Source organism: Camelus dromedarius, chromosome 29, assembly GCF_036321535.1.
Source record: "Camelus dromedarius isolate mCamDro1 chromosome 29, mCamDro1.pat, whole genome shotgun sequence".
NCBI lineage: Eukaryota > Metazoa > Chordata > Mammalia > Artiodactyla > Camelidae > Camelus > Camelus dromedarius.
In genome coordinates this window covers 20,660,510-20,682,238 of record NC_087464.1, presented here as the reverse complement: position 1 = coordinate 20,682,238, position 21,729 = coordinate 20,660,510, and the positions used below count along the sequence as shown (strand labels likewise).

General features: G+C 49.4%; 1 protein-coding gene and 1 long non-coding RNA gene across 5 annotated transcripts in view; one reads left to right on the top strand and one right to left on the bottom strand.

Moving 5' to 3' along the window:
• Nucleotides 1-10,840, bottom strand: part of RASGRF1 (Ras protein specific guanine nucleotide releasing factor 1) — a 95,047-nt gene extending 84,207 nt beyond the window's left edge. Inside the window, exon 1 of one of the 3 annotated variants that reach the window (XM_064480657.1) lies at nt 10,143-10,840. In XM_064480657.1, the coding sequence (XP_064336727.1) occupies nt 10,143-10,418 (276 nt within the window). In that variant the 5' untranslated portion in view covers nt 10,419-10,840. The remainder of the gene's footprint in view (nt 1-10,142) is intronic. The other 2 variants (XM_064480658.1, XM_010983885.3) reach the window with 2 other exon arrangements.
• Nucleotides 9,523-21,729, top strand: part of LOC135319573 (uncharacterized) — a 48,341-nt gene continuing 36,134 nt past the window's right edge. For both annotated transcript variants that reach the window (XR_010378308.1, XR_010378309.1), the window contains exon 1: nt 9,523-9,660. This is a non-coding gene — a long non-coding RNA (uncharacterized LOC135319573). The remainder of the gene's footprint in view (nt 9,661-21,729) is intronic.

Below are 21,729 nucleotides of genomic sequence, written 5' to 3'. Positions count from 1 at the left end.
TGGCTTGTCATGAACAAGAACTATGTCCCTTCAGGGAGAGTGGGGGGCCTACCCACGCCACGAAGGCACTGAGCAGTCCTGCAGTGAAGGAGCCTCTTCCAGAGCCTATCCTGCCACAGAACGCTTTTGTTTTCATTTTTTGTTACATCTACCAACATTCCATAAAACCAGAGGTCTGAGGGCTTTGGGACCTGGGGTTGTGGCACACACCAGGCTTTGGAGTCACAAGATCTGGGTTTACATTTATTATTTAACCTTAGTGTCTTCAACATGTCTCTTCACTTCTTTGGGGATGTTTTCTCTTTCACAAAAAGGAGAGGATATTATCCACCTCACAGGGTTGTTTAAAGTAGATAATGTTATGAAAGCTCCTGGTTCATTAAAGTGCTCAACAACGGTTTTTATTTAAACCAACGGAATCATTTGCAAAGGCCAAGTGATGGGTCTAATCAACCTATCAGTGACCATTTACTAGGACACACACACACACATGCACGCGCATTCACAGGCGTGTGCACAAATAGGGTCCCTCTAAAACTCATGTCTGTCAGAATCTGTGAATAAGACTATTTGAAAATAGGGTCATTACAGCTATAATCAAGGTAAGGTGAAGTCACACTGGATTGATAAGAAGAGGCTCAGCCCCTTCAAATAAATAAATAAGTAAATAAAAGACAAACCAACCCCTATGCATGCACACGCCCACAAAAGCCATGGGAGAGGCTCAGAAACTGAAGAGCCATAGCTGTGCTAAGATCAAAGGATTATTACAAATCAGCAATTCGGGCCATTCTTTGCATCACCTTCGGCTCCTACTTCTTTTTCATTCCTGATGTTCAACTGGTTGCCAAGTTCTTCGCTCTGGATAGCTCTGGAGTCTGTGCCATCCCCTGTCCTCACTGTCGTGCCTGCTTCCAGGCTTCATTATCTCCCACTCAGGCCATTAAACTGCCCACTCTGGTCTCCCTGCCCTTGGTCTTGTGCCCTCTGATTCATCCTGCTTGACCAGAATCCAGACCCACCGTCCTGCCTGGGCCTCTGCTCATTGCCTCCTCCAAGAGGGCGAGGTGGGCAGGGTGGGTCGGTCCTTTCTGGATTGGTGTGGGAACACCAGCAGGGCTAAGAGAGGCCAACACTTCTGTTGAGCAGGGCCACTGGGGCCACGCTGTACCTACTGAAGCCCCTCTGTGTGCCAGGCACGAGGTGGTCCAGCTGGGGGGGGGGAGGGAGCAGCACTGATGAGCTGCACTGTGCTACAGAAGTGGTGAGAGAGGTCAGAACACACTCCCGGGGTGGCCTGGCCTGGGCAGAACACGACCTCTCCTGCAAGAGCCAGAGAGCAGAGTGGCCTCCCTGGGATCTCAGTGGTGAGAGGTAGAAAAGGACCCCAGGTGACGGGGAGGAGAACTGGGTTGTGGGGGTCAGCAGCGGGAAGAAGCACTGGCACTGTACACTTCTTTGCAACTTTTGAATGTTGAACCATGGGAATATATTACCAATTTTAAAGTTTTAAAATAAAAGGTGGGGGCTATCTGAGAGTGCCTGACTGACCATCCACTCTCCAGGTTCTTCAAGCTGTACCCTGTACTGTCTGGTCTCCAGGGCACTTCTTTTTGGGACCCCAGCGTTGCAGCCTCTTGAAGAGCGATGTTCCCTGAGCAAGCTTAGCCTGCCCTGAGAGCCAATGGGAGCCGCTGATGGGGTGGGCCTCTGTTTCTGCAGTGATTGTGCCCTCGAAGTTATCATCACTTCCCCACTGGTCCCCCTCATGCAAACCTCTGGGACACAAGTGCTCCTGCCTGATGGACTGCACCATGTCTTTCAGGAGGCAATGGGTGTCCCATAACTTGTTTCCCTTTTTGTCCAGGCTACCAGGAAGCTCTCAGATGTAATTACTTGCCTCCTCTCCTCATCTGTGCCCACACGGTATGGGCTCTCCTTCTGGAACATCAGCCACCACCAGCCTGTTGATCTGATTAGAGCGGAGGGGAGCCCAGGTGACAACCAGTGTGGCCAGAGGGCGGGGAAGGCCCATTGAGAGAGAAAGAGGGTAGAGGGCGGCAGTGGCCTCCGGGCGAGGTGAGTGGGCACGCTGGGAATGCCGCATGACTGACTAGGTTCTTCCAAACTATTTCACTGACTTCTTGAGTTTGGCTGAGAGCCTAAAAGGCATTTAAACAAAATTGGTTACACTTCACGCAGACAGCCTGACAGAGGAAGAGTCAATCTACATCAGGTTTGCCTGAATTTCTAGATGGAGTTTTGGAATACCGGCTAAGGTTGCTAAAAATTCATTTATTCATTCACTCTTCTAAAATTAATTTTATTTTAAGGTCTGAGTTGGATTTTCCAATTTGAAGAACAAATCAAAATTCAACTAGGAAGTCTCTTTTTGAAAATAATTCTCTCTTTTTTTCTGGAGAAAGAAGCTGCATTAGCCTGCTGGATTAGTAAAATCTGGTCTTTAAGTGTAAACTGCTGGATTTGTCTATTGGCCTAGATGTCCACTGACCTTAGCAACCTAGAACTAGGAGGCCTGACATTTATTAGCAGAGAGAACTCAGGGCCCGGCACAAAACAGACACTCAGGTATTTGTTGAGAGATGAGCTCTGTCTACCTGAGCCTCATCTACCAAATGAGGATTACATCTCCCTTATGCAGAACCACAGCAAGTGCAGGCTTACTTTGGTGGTTACATGAAATGCTAAGCATGAGGAGGATTTTGTAATCTATCGGCTGAAAAGGTGCTCTGTCTGAGTGGTGGCTGCATGAGAACGTATGGAGACAGCACTTGGAGCTTTCAGGGGATGAGAATGTGACACTCCCTGCCACCGCCCTCCGAGCCCAGGGGGTGGGAAGCCGCAGAGGCTGTAGGGGGCAGTGCTGGGCATGCGTGAGCTAGGGATGGTTTTTGTGGTACAGCACTAGCACAGGCTGGGATGGGAGTCGGGGGGGGGGGGACCTTCCGTGCTCTCGGCACTCCTCGAATTCAGGCCTTTGTTCCTGCTCAGTTCTACAGCCTCCTCTGACCTGGTCTCCTGCCTCCACGTGAGTCTTCCTCCTGTCTCTTCTCCCCCTGCGGTGATCTTCTGCCACAGAGATCACAGCAGCCCCTCTCTGGCGTAGAGCCCTGTGCTGGCTCCCCACTGTGCTCTGTAATGTGCACACAGGCTTCAGGGGCCAGCCCTGCCTCCCCTGCACCCTACATCTCCCGTCCTACTTGTCCCTTTTTAGTGGAGCCTCCCTGATGCCCGCAGGCTGGGGGAAGACGCTCCTCTAAGTGTGAGCACAGCTTGCTCAGCATGGTCTCTGCCTCCTGTCATTAACCCATCATGACGGTCCTTTGCCTTTCTCCTTAGCTACTGTGTGTGTGTGTGTGTGCGCGCGTGTGTGATGATCAGGTGTGCATTTTGGAAAGCGGTCTGGCTGCAGAGAGGCTCATGGAAGGGGGTACACAGCAGATGCAGGGAGACAGTGGATGGCATTAGTGCTGTTCTCCCAGCATTTCTGGAGCCCTGCTTTCAGGCACATGGTGAGTCTGCACTTCCCTGTTGACTTGCAACTGAAGCCATGTGACTTGCCTCGTCACGCTGAACTGTGGCCAGAGTGGGGTCACGTGGGGGAAAGCTTTAAGAGCCAGGGAGAGCTCCTCCCCTCGGCTGAGGTGACTGTGGAGGGAGGTGTCAGGACAAATCTCTATCAGGCTTGGTCCCCGAGGGATCACAATGAGCACTGCCTCCTGCCAACCGCAAGGGACATAAAGCATGAGCGTGAAATCAACATTCATTGTGTGAATGGAGATCTGGGGGCTGGGTGTCACTGCAGCATGATGCTGCCCACCCTGACCAGTACACCACTGACGAGGCTCCCACCTAAGTCCAGATGAGAGATGACGGCGGCCTGGACCAGAGCAGTGGGGGAACAGAGGGACACAGGTGGAGAGCGAGGCTTAGGAGGTAAAATCGACAGGGCTGGGTGATGGTGTGGAACCAGGCATGAAGGAAGCCCCCGCGGCCTTTTTTCCTCTTTTAGGGGCATGCCTGCTCAGATGTTTTCAGAAACTCACGGGTTCTTTAAGATTTTCCATCCTATCTTTATATCCAGAGTCAGGGCTCCGTGTTGACTTGCTTCAAACTTGCCAGAGACCCAGGTGATCTGGGTCACTGCTTCATCAAAGAAGAGCCTTGTCATAGGGTGAAGCCATAACAGCTACAATACATTGGTCAGACCTGCCGTGCCGCGCTGGGGCTTTACAAACAGCACACAGCACAGCACTCAGACAGGGTGCGAGGAGGGCTACGTGGTGGTCTCCATCTCACAGTCGGGGAAACGGAAGCTCAGAGAGGCTGAAGACCTTCCCAAGCTAGGAGGGAGCAGAGCCAGGATCCAAAGCCAGTTTGTGTGGCTTGAAACTCGCGGCTTTTCCCTAATGCCGCCTCCCTGCCAGAGGGGGAGTACCTCCTCAGTGAATGAGCTGGGAGTCTATGTGTTTGCGGGGCTGCGAGCTCCTCTCTGAGCAGAGGGCGGGCCAGCGGGGGTGTCCAAGGCTCCCAGCTGCTCCCTGCACGACAGTCGCCCTCACAGAGGTGTTTGGGCGTTGGCAGTGTTCTGGGCCCCTCTCAAGTGCACGCGTCACCAACGCTCCTGCATAAACATCAGGGGGCTGAGTCCTGTTCTTGGCTGCATGCACACGGGCACCGGCTCCGGGCGCCCACAGATTCCAGGGAAACTGGACGGTGGGGTGTGGATGCCTGCCTTGGTGAGTTTCCTTTAGACTCCTGGGATTTGAGGTACAAGGTTCCCACCCAAGCAGACACAAAAGCTGCTTCACACAAGTCACCAGAGAGACAGTGGCATACTTTTGCTTGCTGTTAATTCTCTCTCTTTTTCTACCATTTATCTTGGCAGAGGATGGTAAGTCCAAACAGTCCCCCAGCGCAAGTCTTTATGCTGTGCTTGTGGTTGGAGAGCTCAGGTTTTGGAGTTAGGCACGCTGGGGCTCAAGTGCTGGCCTTGCCGTGTACGTTCTCTGTATCCTTGAACAAGTTACTTACTATCTCTGAGCCTCAGTTTTGTCATCTCAAAAATGGATTGCCAGTGATAACCTCACAGGGCTGTTGGGATGATTAAGGAAGGTATTTTATGTAAAACATGCAGTCTGGGACATAGTTAAGTGCTTGATACGTGGTATTCACTGTTATTCAGTATTTTTGGTCCAGGGTTTTGAAGCATTCTGCTATAAGATTATATACACCTAAATCTGCATTTGTAGCATGGCAGGGCTGAAGGGCTTTTAGCCATGACTTTTGGTGGTCAAATTTTTAAAGCGTTAATAAAGACAAAATTGTACATGGAACTCTGATCTATCAAGCAGTTAACAGTGAGACTGCTCTGATTGATGTGTGTAGGGGGGTAGCCCCCAGTGGTGGCCAGCCCCCAGTGGTGGCCACCAAAGGGCCCCCACAGATGCCCTGGGGCTTCTCAGAGTGGCAGGAAAACCGCAGACGAGGGGACCTTCATGACTTGTCCACAGTTTGCGGGTGTGAGAAGGTTCAAACCACACTTGTGCCCTGGAGAACTGCCCCCACCCCCCGGTGCTGTCCTCCCTCTTCTGATAGGAGAGAGTCAATACCTGCTTGGCAGTGTCGGGAAACAGATCCGAGTGTGGCCACGCCAGCAAGTTTACCTGCACCCCCCTGGCTGCACTTGGGGAAGAGAAAGCAAAGGCTGACAAGCCAAGCCAGGGTGCAGACGCGCCTAAAGCAGGGAAGTCCCAGAGGGACCGCGTGAGGCTCTGCCTGCTGGCACTGTCCTAGGCCTGCTGGGCCCCTGGAGGCCGAGTCATTTCACTGCAGGGCTCTGGGCCACAAGGCGGCCACCTGCAGGGCCTCTGAACTCGCCCTTTCAATCAGCCTGTCCCCTTCCACACTCACCCCCACTTGCCTCTGGGGCTTCATTCACCTATGTGAGCAGCAGCCTCAGCATGCCTGGGGAGAGGCCAGCGCCCCTTCTACCTTAGGCATCTCAGACCTGACCTCCTCAAGAGGGGGCTCACCGTTGGCCACGGCCCCCACGCCCGCCCCTCCCCCAGCTTTCCTCTCTTAGCTGCTGGGATTGCATACACCCAGGATTAAGGCAGATGCGTGGATGCAGGTTTCACTCCGTCCAATTAGACAGCAGGTCCTGCTCGTCCTTCACCTGAGTATCTCTTGATAAAGTCTCTAAAGACCTTGTTCCTTCATCTTTTCAGGGCTGCCACATCTATCACCAGACTATTAGTGACAACAGCACCCTGACTGATCTGCCTCTGTTGGCCTCCTGCTCTCCCAGTGTGTACGTTCTAGGGGGAGGGAGACCCTTCACAAACCACCAGCCAAATACATCAAGTAATTTCAGCCTGTGATAAGCAACGTGGATGAAGGAGAGAGTGCTGCGATGGGGTACCTGGGGCTACTCTATGTCCCACAGTGAGGCGGCGGGTGTCAAGGAGAACTTTTAGGCTAAGACCAGCAGGAGGAGGAGAAGTTGGTTATGAAAGGCTAGGGGTGGGGTGGGGGGTCATTCCAGGCACAGGAGTGGCTGCTGCAGAGACTTTGAGGTGGGTATAGGGTGCAGGGTGAGGAAGGAGGCGAATGGGAAGGTGGGGCAGGATTAGCCGGAAAGACAGTGGCTGGAGTCTGCTGGGTCCTCCAGGTCATGCTTGAGAATTTGTATTTTTCCCTGAAGGCACTGGGAGCCACTGATACTTTCAGTGGCTTAGTACAGGATCTGGTTTGCTCTTTTGGAGCTCACTCTGGAGGCTTGCTGAGCCGAGGGGGCCCGGGAGTGGGGTGAGGTGGGATCGTGTGAGTGCGTTCAGTACATCAAGCCTGACCCTGAGCTCCTGAACCGGGCACATGGTGATTACAGTGGGAGTGGATCTAAGGAGAGCTCCCCACTCCACTGTGAGCACTTTGAAGACAAGGACTAAGTTTTATTTTTCTCTGTATCCACAGGACTTAGCACAGGCCTGGCACTGACAGCCAATATGTTTACTGCATGAGCAAGCGGCAGTGAGATTTTAGTGCAGGCTTGTGTATGTACAGTCTGCTCCCGACCTTAGTCCCACTGTCACCAAGCAGAGGGGACAGTGACCTGGTACTTCATTGTCCCAATTTAGGTGTAATGCCCGAGCCTCTTCAACCTTATTTCAGCACTAGAAATATTTGGAGGCTGGGGTGGGGAGATGGGCACCCCACACAGTGAACCCTGGGGCCCCATGTCTGCCAGGCTGGGCCTGGTCTGGAACCATGGGGCAGGCTCGGCGGTCTGAGTCACTGGCACCAGGGGTATGCCGACAGCGTGCCAGGGCTCTGTGTCCGAGGGATGTTGCTTTTAGAGTGAGCTTATTCCCCTACAATCAGGTCCCCTACATTCTGATTGGCCGAGAGGCTGAATGTACTACAGCAACAGGAGGGCAGGCTTTGTGGTGAAGACAGCGCAGCTGCAGACAAAGAGCAGAGACCAGAGACTGGTTCCTCCTCTGCCTTGCTGGCTGGTGCTGATGAGACGGTTTCCTCATCTATAAACCAGGCATACTCACGGCCTCAGGGCCATTGTTAATATGTATCCAGCAGGCCAACCAGAAATGTGTCCTGTGAATGAGGACCAGGACAGGGACTTTGTCTTGTCTCCAGAGAAAGGCATCGACTGGGTGGACAACAGATACTACAGGGACCCCTCCACCCCCCAGCTTCTGGAGCCCCTGCCCACACCAGAGCTGAGGGTCTGGCTGGAGGGATCTGTCTGTATCCCTTCTGTTCTACAGGATTTAGGAAGAGCCTGGGGTCTACATTGTGACCTCTCCTCATCAAGGGGTGAGGCGAGTGCTGGGGTTGGTTTGGTCAAGTCCCCCATTGAGATGCTGGGGCTGGAAACTTTGTTTCAGGGGGCTGGGAACAGGGGGACTCCATGGCAGAGCAGTGCAAGAAACACCAACGGTCAACCTCCAGGGAAGCTGAATCCAAATTCTAAGTCCAGGCCCTTGGGCCTTTGGTGTATGGGCTGCGCGGTCAGAGAAGAGGTCAGGACTGAGCGAGCAGAGCCCAAGCCAATGTACGTGGGGTGCTTGCAACTGCTGGTGGGCATGGGAGCATGGCTGTGCCTGTCTGACTTCAGGAGGCCTTGGGTCCCAGGCCAGGGTTCCAGGACCTCGAGGGTGCACCAGATGCAGTCAGATCACTGCAGCAGCAGCCAGAGGAAAGCACATCATGTTGGGATGGGCCTGGCACTTGGTGCCTGGGCTCCCAGAGCACCCTTTGTATCCTGCTGTTAGAGCATCTTCACAGTGTGAGGTGCCATATTTATCTGTGTTAATCTTCCCTTGGAGCCGGGGACTGTAACGTTCAGCTTCTTAGGCCTATGACACAGCACAGGGACCAGACTGGTGCACAGTCAGTCTTCAGGACATGAAACATGGAATTAACATAGGATACACCATCTTCCTCCAGCCCTCCCTCCCTGCCTGCCCAGGAGCTCAGCGCTGTGCTCTGGTGTAAGGGGCCAAGGATGGGCTCCAGCTGGGGCTGTGGGCCACTGGTAGTACAGGTGGGCTTTGGTCTGCAAGGATTGGTGCTGTTCTGGAAGGCTGGCAAAAGGCAGCTTATCCAGGGCTGAGAGAGTGTCTCTGGACCAGCCCATGTCTGGCTCTCCCAGGTGAGTCCCCCAGACTGCATCTGTGCCTTTAGCTTAAGGAGCTGCCTGCTCTTTGCTCTACTTTGCCATCTGGGAGCCTCGACCTACCACGTGGTTTGTCATCCCTAGAGACCCACCGTCAATTATTTCTGCCCACATTTCCCAGGCCCCAGAAATCATCTCCTGATACCAATGGGCTGAAGGCAGGAAAGGAAGAGACGTGCTGAGGGGACTAAGCTCAGATCTCTGTCTTGACCGTTAGGAGGAGGGACTTCAAGGATGCTTTTATGTCAGCCAATTCAATCACCACCAGTCTGCATGCAATCCAATGGCTTTTAAGACCTCACTTATCTTCTCAGAATCTTAAGGCGGCCTCAACTCCTGGCATGATATTGGGCAAGTAAATTTCTCTCTCTTGGCCTCAGTGTCCTCATCTAAGCTGTAAGACCAGCTGGTTGGGTCACCATAGATCGCAGGTCCCTCCCAGCGGTTACATTTCAGCATCCACTGTCTTTGATTACCTTCCCAGAGGCAAGGGGACGGACTAGATGCCTTTGGAAAGTGCATCAAGCTTAAAAATTGCTCTCTCGCTGTCTGGTGCTCCCACTCAGCGGCCGCAGGTGCTACTCCCTCCCTCCACGCCAAAGGCGCACCCCCACCCCACCCAGGCTCCCCGGCAGATCCGGGCCTGGCCCTTTAGCCTGGCAGCTCCGGAAACGCTGGGGCAGCGCTACAGCCGCGACTGCGGCGGTGGCGGAGGCGCAGGGGGCGGGGGAGTGAAGCGCCCACTTGTCCCGCGGCCTCCGCAGCGGCCTTGGCCCTGATCCCGGCGCGTCAGAAGGTCCTTAGAACCCCTCGGCTCGTTGCTCGGGCTCGGGGTCGGCTGGTAGTTCACCACCGGTCGACAGCACAGAAGCGACCCCTGTGGCCTCGCAAGCCCCCAACTTGGCAGAGCTAGCGCAGGCGCCTCTTCGCTCCCGGACGCGGTAAGGCAGGGGCCCGCGGCGCTCCGACGCCGCCGTCTCGCCCTTCACTAAGCGCCAGGAATTCCACCTCCCGGGTCCGGGGCTCTCCGGGGCTGAGGGGTGGGAGCGGAGGTGGGGAGCACCATTTCTGGTGGGATGTGAGTCTACATTCATTGTTTCTGTCTGGACCGCCGAAGCCGGGTCTCTCGGCGCCTCAGCTCCCTCCGCATCTCGGCGTCTCGGCCCCTCCGTGCCCGCCTCCCGCCGAGCTCGCCGGGTGAAGGGCGGCCGCAGCCCACAGCCGCTCCCTGCCCGCAGTGCCTGCCCCCTCTGGCCACCGCGGGGTCGCCGCCCGCATGGGCCAACCCTCCCCTCTCGCCGAGAGCGCCGAGGGAGCCGAGAGTGGAGGGACTAAAGTTCGGGCGCCTCCGGCCGGCGGAAGGCCCTGAGCCCCGGGGGCCGCGGCTCGGACGCTGAGGGGTCAGACGCGGCGCTGGCCTCACCTGTTTCTCCAGCGGCTCCTTGGCCGAGAGCGTAGGCTTGGGGGAGGGCGCGCGGTCGCAGACGCAGCCCTCCAGCAGGTAGAGCCCCGAGGGCCGAGAGCTCGAGTCGCTCTCGAAGTAGAAGAGCAGGTTCTGCAGCAGCGCGAACCACTTGGTTTGCCATTTTGTGTTGTCCGAACTCCGCTTGCTCAGGTAGCCTTTGCGCGTGCCGTCCTTGCGCGCCAGCAGTCCCAGGGACGCGACGTGGCCATCGTTCAGCCGGATCCCCTTCTGCATGGTGCTCCGAGGCCAGCTAGACTCCACGCGCTTACATCTTCTCCGCGCGGCACCCGGCAGCCCCTGTCCGTGCGCGCTGCGCGCTGCCTCTCTCTGGCGCTCGTTCGCTCGCTCGCTCCTTCTCGCTCTCGCCTCCCCCTCAAATCTCTACACTCCGGGATCTGGCGCCGAGCCGCGGCTTCTGGAATCCAGATGTATCATGCCCCGCCAGAACCAATTCTCCGCTCCGCAGAGCCTCCGGGCCCGGGAGATGCGGCCCGACCCTCCCCCGGCGCCGGGCAAACTGTGGGGCTGGCGAGCTGCGCGCTGGCGAGGGGCAGGCGGAGTCATGTGACGCCGATCCCTCGAAGAGCCCGTTTCAGCAGCGCGGACAGGGACACACGCACGCAGCCCGCCGAGGCGCAGAGCCGCGCGCAGGCTGCACCTTGGCGCCTCCTCCCCCTCCCAGGACACTCACGCACACGCACAAACACAAATCCTGACCTACCTCCCCTGATCTCCCCTTCTCCCTTTTGGGCGTTAAAAAGCAAATCAGATCAATTTTCGTTTAACCCAGTGGAACCCCGGAGGCTCTCCATCCCTAGAGTTTGCGTCTTTGCGCCCCGCCGCGGCGCACTGTAGACCTGGGTTAAGTCCCATTTGTCATTTTCTCCTCCAAAGGCTTCCTCCACGTACTTTATTTTTCTAATCCGAGTTAGATGGAAGAAGGTAGATGGCTAAATAGATCTGAAAGAGCTTTCAGTCCTAATATTTGCGTAATCGGCTGGGTCACATTCATTTTAGCATCCAGCCTCACTTCTGGTGGCTTCCCCAGCGACCTGAGGACAATACAGGCGGAGATGGGGGGGAGCGTTTATTTTATTTTATTTTATTTTATTTTATTTTATTTTATTTTATTTTATTTAAGTGTTGCCATAATTACGGGCGCCACCCCCTGCGCCCTGAGGTCTGACTGGCGAGCCGCGGCTGGGAGTTTTCTGCAAATACCCACCCCCCCCAAGCCTGAAGGCGGGCTTCAAACGCAGGCGCCGGGGACCATGGGAGCCTTCAAATAGCTGCGCTGGCGCAATGATACCTTAATGATAGATTTTCCGTTCTTATTTTTAGCTCCCATTCGCCTACACAGTTACACGGCATTTATCCGAGAACGTCACAGCGCCCGCCTGCTGCACCGGGAGGGCGCGCGGGCCGCCGGGCAAGCTGGGGCGCTGGAGCGGGGAGCGCGCACCGCCGTCTGCCGCAGAGGGCAACGGCCGCGCTCGGGCCCGGAGCGGCGCCCAGCCCGTCCTGGCCTGTTTGCGGCGGGGATGGGCGGCCGCGCAGCCATCCAGAGGGAGGAAAGGAGGAAGGACACCATTTTTCAGCACAGAACCTGTGGACACAATCCCCCCGCCTCCTCCCGCCTCCCCCGCCCCCGGTCTGGAGCAAGGGAAGGGCCTGGGAATCAGGTGGCCCTGGGTAGGCCCAGGGAGATCCAGAGAGAGACACCCGGCTGTGGAGGAGTCGGAGCTGCCTGGATCCTGGGCACCATGGAGCAGGCCTGCCTTTTTTTAGGTGGGGACCATTCCGAGGGAGGGACTGCCCGTGTTAACCTTACTCTTCCCTCTCAGTTCCCACGCTCTGGGCACGGGAACTCTCTAAGGACCTGGTGAGGCTTTTTCTTCACGGATAATGAAAGCAAAGAAGGGAGACGGCTACACCTCTTCATTTAGTCTGGATTTTCCCGAAAGAGGTCCTCTAATTCTCTTTTGCCCTCTTTATCGAAGCAGAGTTTTCAGAAGTGGGGTTCTCAATCCAGGCTCTCTTCTAAACTATTCTATTAGGAAGCCTGATACAGAGGCCAAGAAAACTTATGGGAAGGGGCACTATTCTAAGTGCTTCTGATCAACTAAGTCATTTAATCCTTACATAACTGTGGAGTAGTGTCCACCCTCCACCCCCATCAGCTCCATTATACCAAAGGGGGAAACTGAGGCATGGAAGGGTTGAGTGACTTGTTCAAAGTCACTCAGCTGGAAAGTGGCAGAGGTGGGGTTTGAAATGGGTAGTCTGTCCCCACTGGCTATGTAGAGCTGAGTGGCTGGTCCTTGGGTTGCAGGGGGCTTGGCTTTTATCGTAAGTGGGGGCAGGATCTCTCAAGTGGGCCAGAGCCAAGACTGGGCCTGCTTGGAGGCCGCTGTGACAGAGAGACTTATGGTACGGGAATTGGGAACCTGGACTGCACATTGGAATCATCTGGGGACATTTAACAATTACCTGGGGACACAGAAGACCACGGGCAGGTTACACTTTCATGGGTGATTTTAATGTGCCACAAAGTTGGAGAACCGCTAACATATAGCAGAATCAGTGATGCAGTCATTGCTTGTGAATAGCCTGGGACTGTGTTAAAATGCAGGTTCTCATTCTGGTGCTGAGTCCAAGATGGAGAATGTGCATTTTTAACAAGCTCTCAGATGAAGTGACACTGCTGGTCTGCAGACCACACTTTGGAGGATTTAGGGCACTCCGGAGGTGGGAGGGATGGGGTTCATTAGTTAGTTCACTCATTCAATCACATACACCTCATCCCACCAGTGTTCGTTGAGCCACTAGTCTGTGCCAGGACTTCGGCCAGTCCACTGGGGACATAGTGATAAACAAAACACAGCCCCTGCCTCTTGGAGCTTAGACCAGCCTAAGGGTTCCGTCTCTATAGGGCCCTTAGTGTGACAGAAGGAAAACCATCTTCCCCTGACTCTGGGGAAGAGGTTCTGGCAACAGATGTAAATTGGGAAAAGAACTGAATCCACTTCAGTGGGCCTTAACCCTGGTGCACTTAGAAGGATTTTTAAAATCTCTGTGCTCGGGCTGAACCCCAGGCTGGTTAAATCAGAACATCTGAGGGTAGGACGTGGGCATCAGTGCTTTTAAAGCTCCCCATGTGATTCCAACGCACAGCCAAGGCTGAGAATCACTGATCTGAAGCTTGGGTGAAGACAGTCCCCTCTCAACCTCCTCCCTCACTGGGGAGGCTGATGTCACCCTCTTGGTGGTTTTGGAGTTCCTGGTGGGAACTCCAGGAATTCCTGGTGGGTCAGGGCCATGCTGGAAAGTTGAGCTTGGCTCAAAGTATCCGCATCAGAGAGAGGAGGTGACAGCAGCCCAGGCATTTTGAGTACATCCATCTGAGCTGTGTACATACTGCTTTCTCTCCAGTCTCTGTAGGGAGAAACCTGAGCATAGCCTGTACGTGGGCCTTCTGGTCATCCCCCTTGTCCCCAGCGAGAGTTTAGGGTCCTTGCAAAGCACTCAAGGGAGTTGGATAAGGAGATATCATTTACCAGGCTGGCTCCAGCTTGGGCTGGGGAGAGGGTTCCAGGGAGCAGGGAGGCATGCCTTGTCATAGCTGGCAGAGGTGGGCTCATCGAGCCATCACATGTGCTGTCTACCAGGCCTGGGACCGACTCTTTCCCAGAGGTGGAGGAGATGTCCACAGGAGCATCACAAGTACATCTGGGCTTTGCCTTGTTTCATTCCATCCTCTCAATAAGGCTTCTGGACAAGGGTTAATTACCCCATTCCACAGATGGAGAAACTGAGGGGGAGAATGGAAGCAACATGCCCGAAGGGTCTTATAGGGAGGAGCTGTGATGGGGTGTCCTGACTACTCACTCACCCAGAGCTCATCCCAGAGCTCCCACTTTCTGGCTCTCCGGGCTGAGGTCTTGGCAGAAGAGAGGTAACAAGAAGGAGGATTAAGGAGTGTTTCGGTGGATTTGATCTCTGCATTTAGAAACGGCTAGCTAATGACAAGACCCTCACCCAGTCCAAAATCCTGTGAAGTCTTCATGGGGAATTTTTGTTGAACTTTGGACTGGAGCTTAGCTTGGGCATTTGTTGAGATGCGGTTGTGTGAGTCTGACCTGCCTTTAGGCCCTGAGAAGAGAGGATCTCTGGTATATGTGTGTGTGTTATGTGTGTCTGCTGTGTGTGTGTGTCTGAGTGTGGGAAGATGTATGTGTGATGTGTGTGTAACATTTAGAGACCCTTTGGTCTTTTGGCAACATATTCCAAAAGAAAAACATAGGTTTCACATCCCTTTAAAAAATAAAGAATTAAGTATGTGGAGTCAGAGCATTTTTGGAAATGGAGGTATTGCTGGTCGGGGTTCACTACTCCAACTTTGGGCTCCATTGGTTAGCTTTGCCTAGGGGACTCACATGCAGATGTCAGGGGTTCACATCTTCTTTCTAGCCAATGAAAATAGCCACATTATATCATCAGATTGTAAGTGTAATGCAGGCTTTTTGTAAAATATTAAGGCAGTATACAAAATAAAGAGATAACTCCTCCATTAATTTTTTGTTTTTCAATTTATGTTCCTGACTCTTTGCTAATGTATTTATCAAAATGAGCCTCTGTAACATACACGATTTTATAATCTCTCTCTCACTTTTTCTTTACTTAAAAGTGTACGGAGACATCTTTTCATATTACTACAAATTTAATTAACAGATTCCTTATGATTGGGCATTTAGATTGCTTTCAGTTGATGGTTTTTGAAATAATGTTGCAGTTAATATCTTCGTATATACATTTCCCTCTCTTAGGCTAAATTCCTGAAGGTGGCATTTCTAGGTTAAAAGAATGTGTGTTTGAAACATTGGTAACTATTAATAGATTTCCAAAAAGAGCTTTTATTCTTTACATAGCTGTCCATAGGGATGAGACCATCCGTTTCTTTATCCACTTGTCAATCTTGGATATCGATATTATCAATCTCTTAAATATTTACCTTTTTTGAAAGAACAAAAATGGTACCCCTTTCTTGTATTAGTTTTCTTTTTTCTTTTATTGCTTGTGAAGTTAGACATTATTAACTGTTTATAATTATTCACATCCCTTCTTTTGTGAATTTCTTGTTAATATAAATATTTTTAGACATGTTTATGTTTTCTATGTAGATTTACCATAGTGCTTTATTTGAAGAATATTAACCATCAACTATAATACTTGTTGCAAATAACTTCCACAGTTTGTTGCTTGTTCAGTCCTATATATCTATATTTACACATTGTTTACATCTTTATATGGATTATAAGAAATTTTAAAATTTAGACGTAGACAAGATATTTTTTCTTTCTTTTTGTCTTTTGATATGTTTATTAGCAATTTTTTTCTTTTTCTAGGACTTTCTCCTTTGCTCATTTTCCTGCTGGCTCATAAGAGATTTTCTCTTTCTTCTTTTTTTCTTCTTTCTTTTTCTTTATGGTTTCTAATTTTAGATCCCCTGTCCCCTTGTGCCAGTTCCTTCAAGATTGAAACATATTTGCCCATATTTTTCTTCTTCATTTTTATAATTTTATTTTTTTCCGTTCATAATTTTAATTCATTTGGAGTTTATTTTTAAGAAGGAGATTGGGAACTGGCTTATGATTGATTTTTCCCAAATGGCTGGTAAGTTATCCTAACGCTGCTTGATGGAATAATCCAAACTCTACCACGGATAAGTAACATCTTTGTCACATACAGAATTCTTGCCTGTACTTGGGACTATTTCCAGATGGTACTTTTTGTCCCACTGTTCTGTCTGTTCTTATACCAGGGACACGTGATTTTGTTTCTTACTGCTTTACCATCCATTTTGAAATCTGGCCATAGAGAAGCACCCTCCTCACTTTTCTTTTTCACAGGGTTCCTAAATATTCTTTTGTATTTATTCTTCAAGATTAATTCACTACTTGTTTTGTCAAGTTCCAGAAAAGTCTCTCTGAGATTTTGACTGGAATGACATTGAAAATATTTATGCATTTAAGAAGAATGAATACATTTACCATGTTTTGTCTTCTTATGCAAGAAAACAGTACATCACTCCAATTCTTTGTCCTTTAAAATCTTCGGGTAGAATTTTATATGTTTCTTTGTATGTACATGTCTTGCACATTTCTTGTTTATTTGTGGGTATTTTATGTTTTGTGGTTGCAAATGAAAACATGATCTTTTCCTTCCTATTTAAAAAAAACTGAACATTGCTGATATATAAGAAAGCTATTACTACTTATATATTTATTTTGTAAGCTGCTACTGTCCTGAATTCTTCTTGTTTCTAAAATTTAACTGATCTCTTTGGGTTTGCCAGTCAGACAACTGGAATACATTTTCCAATATTTAGGCATTCTCATATTTCTTAGATAAACCCCACTTAGCCATGGTGGATTTTTACATTATCACTGGTTTATTTAGTTTATCTCTTCTGAGTCAATCTTGGTGATTTAAATTTCCAAGATCATTTATTCACATTTTCCAGTTTATTACATAGATCTGAACCAAACATTTTCTTACAATTTTTTCTAATTTTCTCTATCTGTGTTACTTCTCCCTTTTAGGTGCTGATTTTGTGTTTTTATGTTGTCTATTTTTTCTTGTAAGGGTTTTAACTATATTATTATTAAGACTTTAAATTTATTTGTTAATTCTATTCTTTAGCTAGCTCATTAATATACACCTATATCTTTATTAAATTTCTTCTCCCACTTGCTTTAAATTTGTTTTGTTATTTTGCCCCAACTTCTCGAATGCTTAATTTATTTATTTTTTATTATTTCTTGATTGATAGGTGTTTAAGACTATGCCTTTTCTTCTCTTTCCTTTTCTTTTTTTCATTTTACACCTTTTAAAAAAAAGTGCAGACTTTTTTCTGGATCCACTAGGATTGCTGTATTAATCTCTGATTATCATTATATTAAAAATTCTGAAGTTTATTCCTTTTTTAGGTGGATAGTTATCAAAGTTTGATTGAATACTTTCTGAATTTCCGAGTAGATTTTTTGCTTGCTCTGACTTATTCCTGGTTCTGTTACATTGTGCTTAGAGAACATGGCCAGTATTATTTCTACATTTTGAAATTTCTCACTGTTTTAATTGTGCCCTGTTCATGGTCAATTTTATGACAGTTCCCTGGTCTCTGGGAAAGAAGGCACATACCCTGATCACAGGGTATGGAGTTTGACAAATATCTAGCAGCTTAATTTAATAAATTGTATTTTTCAGGAACAAATCTCTCAGTTTGATCTCTGTTCAGGGCAGCTGGCAGCTGTGCACAGAAGCTGCATGTTTGTATGACTGCGAGCACCAGGCCGGGAAAAGCCAGTATTCCCCTCTCACACAGTGCAGTGCCCCGTGGCTCAGGGACTTGCTAAAATCCAGAGCTCAGTAGCAGACCAGGAAGCAAACAAAAAGGGCCTCTGAGTAGCCGTAAGGAAAACCGCAGTGTCCACGTGCTCCAGGGCTCTGATTTTACCAGAGGAGGCGCCTCGGCCCTCCGTTGCCTCTGCATGTACGCTGCACACTGCCTCCTAGTGAACCTGGCTGTTAGGCCTCTTAGTCCATCAAGAATTAACAGCAAAACATTCACAGATGTGGGAGCTGAGCACATGGTTGACCGTATGTTAAGGAAAGTAGATCTCAGTCCCCCAGGGGCACAGAGCCTGGAGTACAGCAGTCTGACCACCAGCATAACGAGTCTGTGCTGGGCCGCCCCACCACTTGCCACTTCACACCTGCTCTCCGCTCTTCCCCGGCCTGCTCTGTGCCCCGGGAGGGTGGTGTCAGTCTCTGGTCTCAGTCGCATCAAGGGCTTCTGGTCGGGTTTGGCCCACGAGAAAGGTTCTCCTGGAGGGAGGGAGGTGGGTGTAGCATCCCTGCTCTCAGGGGCGCTCTCCACGCAGCCCTGCCTCTAGGGCCCAGTGACTCCCTCCCCTTACCCCTCAGGACTTGGGGTGGTACCTACTTCAGGACTGAGCTATCTCTGGTGGTTTTCCTCCTCCCAGCCCAAACCTTTGGAAATCGTCCTTTTATTACACTGGTCTCTCAGATTTTCCAATCTGAATATTCTCTCTGTTTCCTGCTGGACCCTAACTGATTCTGAGCTGATAGGAAGCACAAGAATAATTCAGTCCAACCTCCTCATCTTCTGATTGAGAAAGTGACGTGGTCAAGGTCACAGAGAAAGTCCACGGCTGTCAAGAACCAGAATCTAGGTCTCTGGGATCTTTGTTTGCCATTCTTAATCTTTCCTTTGGATCAAATTTTGTGACATAGAGCAGGCTGGGATTGACTTAGAAACATGGAGGAATGTGAACAATAAGTCAAAGATTTACCACCCCGTTTATTGGAATCAGGCCCAGTTAATCTGATCTTTTGAATCATTTTAGGGGAGTGGGAGGGGAGTAGGCATATGTGCTCTGCTTCTCATTTTGATTCAATTTTCTTTTAATATTCTTTTCTTTAATCTGTATTTTCTACTTTTTGTAATAAAAAAGTTACTATAGTAAAGAAATAAGATGGGGACATACAGAGACATTTGAGAAACGCTTTCAGTCAAAAACTTCCGGTGCTTAAAAGAGTAGGCGAATCTTCAGCTATTTATAGAGTTTGTCTCTCCATATGGTACAGTTCTAGAGAGTTCTGGAGGGTTCTGGAAGAGAGATTTTACTGAATTATTAGATGAGAAATAGTTGTTCTAAGGTCCCATGTTGATTTTGGGGGGTAGCTTTGTTGTAGAGTCCAAAATAGGAGAGGATTTTAAGAAATGAAATTCAGAGGGATTTAAAAACCAATCTTTAATCATTAGGCTTTTTTCAGTATTTTAAGTAAAAGAAAGAAAAACCAGTGAGAGAATTTCTTTTTTTTAAATAGCTGTATGTTTTATTTATTATTATTATTATTATTTTATTTTATTTTAGTTGGGGGAGGTAACTAGGTTTATTTATTTTTAGAGGAGATACTGGGGATTGAACCCAGGACCTCATGCATGTTAAGCAAGCGCTCTACCGCTTGAGCTATATACCCTCCCACCTCCAAGGGAATTTCTTATTATATTCGAGGTGACCAAAGTGGATAATCAGTAACTTTTCTAGTGTGTCCTCACCCTTCTGAACCATACACTTTGTGCAATTCCTGGAACACGTGGGGAGGGAGGAGGAGCCTTTTCTCATAGCCTAAAGACATTGAAAATGAATCCGCAGGTCAGCTTCAGGGTCTGAGTTGCTGTAGACTGAACTCCGTAACAAGTGAATCCAGAAGCTTTGGGCTCAAATGCAGTAGACGTTTGTTTCTGTCTCATCTAATAGTCCAGGGTGGCCTTAGTACCAGGGGTGGGAACAGGATGGCTTTGCCTTCTGTCTTTGCTGTGCGTGGCTCAAACTGGAGCTGTCACATGTTGAAGCTGCAGGCTTCCTTGGAGATCCCTCTCCCTGCCAACCATGCTCGACAGATAAAGACATGGAGGTTCAGGAAGGGAGAGTGATTGGTTGGAACGGCCCACATGCCAGTGTGTGGCAGGTCAGGCCCAAACACAGCAACTTCAAGGTGTCCACGGAGCTTCTGCGTCAGGTGCTGATGGCTGCCCCGTTGTCCCTCTTCTCCACATTCGGTGGAGTCACGACACATTGTGGTGGTGGTGGGGGAGTGCTTCTGATCCCCGGGATGAGATTTCAGCGCCTCAGAGTGGATGCTTTGTCTGCCCTTTGATGACAGATACGACAGAGGTGTGTGAAGGGCCATGCTATGTAAGAGCCTTAGGGCAGAACCCACAGAAGTGTCAAAACAAAATCTGAGCTTTGGGTCCATTTGTCTTTTCTCTGGGGTCACTGGTTGCCAGCTGCTATCTGTCAGGGAAGAGGGTTGAATCTGCTAGGGGATTTTTCTTAGCTGTGGTGGGTTGATATTTGCCTGAGACCTGGAATCTCTCTGTCTTTAACCAGCTACTGAATCAGTCACAGGTCCACGCAGAAGATACGAGGCTTCTGCTCCAGACTCTTCAGACCCTTCAAATCTTATTGATGTTTCTTGGTATGAATTCTGGTGCATGGCCTCTTGCATGGATTCCAGCAATTCTGAGCACTGAGTTAAGAAAAGGTGGGCAGAGGGGAGCTTTGTGTCCCTCGAGGAACCAACACTTTCCTCCAAGCTTTGTGGACCCCTAGGACTCAACTCCAGAATGGCACTGGGTTCTTGTTATGTCCAGAACATAAGGGTCTTCCCACCACTGTTTCTTGCCTTCAGCCCAAGGGATGACCCTTCCCTCTTCCAACCCATCCCCTGGCTCCCCTAAGTGGGTCAAGGCTTCTGACATCTGAAAATTGAGCTCCCTAGGTTTCTTTATTGATCATTCCACAATAGGCAAGTGGTAAAGGCAAATATGCTTTCAAATGAGTGCTTTTTTGGTATCCATTATTATTAAAATGTGATTTTTCTCCTTAGCCTGCTAATATGATAGATTATTGATATGAAAGCTTGTTAATATGGTTGATTGACTTTCAAATATTGAACATACCCTGCATCAGTAGAAGAAACTCTTTTTGGTCCTGGCATGCAATTCTTTTTATATATTGCTTAATTTTAGCTGTTAATATTTTCTTAAGAATTTTTGCATCTATATTCATGAAGATCTGTAGTTTTTATTTTTTGAACTGTATTTATCTGATTTTGGTACAAGGGTAATTTTGGTCTTATGAAATGAGTTGGAAAGTGTTCTATCTTCTGTTTTCTGGAAGTGCAGAACTGGTGTTAGTTCTTATTTGAACAATTCAGCATAGTACTGGAAGTCCTAGATAGTGCAAAGGCAAGAAAAGGAAATAAAAGGCATACAAATCAGAAAGGAAAAAATAAAACAGAACCTACCTGCTGGTGACATGATGGGTTTACACAGAATATCCCAAGGAATCTACAAAGAAAAAAAAATCCTAGAACTAGTAAGTCAGGTCATCAAGGTCACGGGACACAAGATCAACATACAAAAATCAACTAGTTCTATAAAATGCCAGTAAATACATGTCAACCCAATTAAAAATACAGTGTCATTTACAGTTGCTCAAAAAAGAGAAATGCTTAGTGTATTAGTCTGAAGAACCAAGGAAAGCCAGCGGTGTAATTCACACAGAATTCAAAGGCCTGAGAACCAGAGGAGTCAAAGGTGTTAGACGCCATCCGAGTCTGAAGGCCTGACAACCAGGAGCACCAGTGTCCAAGGGCAGGAGAAGATTGATGTCCCACTAGAAAATGGACAGAAGCCATGAAGAGACAGTTCACAGAAGAGGGCACAGGGATGGCAAATAATCACATAAAAAGATGTTTAAAGTCACTAGTCATTAAGCAAATGCAAATTAAAACCCTAATGAGTCTATCACTACACATCCATTAGAACAGCTAAAATAAAAAATAGTAACAATGTCAAATGCTGGCAAGGATGTGGAGAAACTGGATCTTTCATGCATTGCTGGTGGGAATGTGAAATGGTACAGCCACTCTGGAAAAGAGTTTGGCAGTT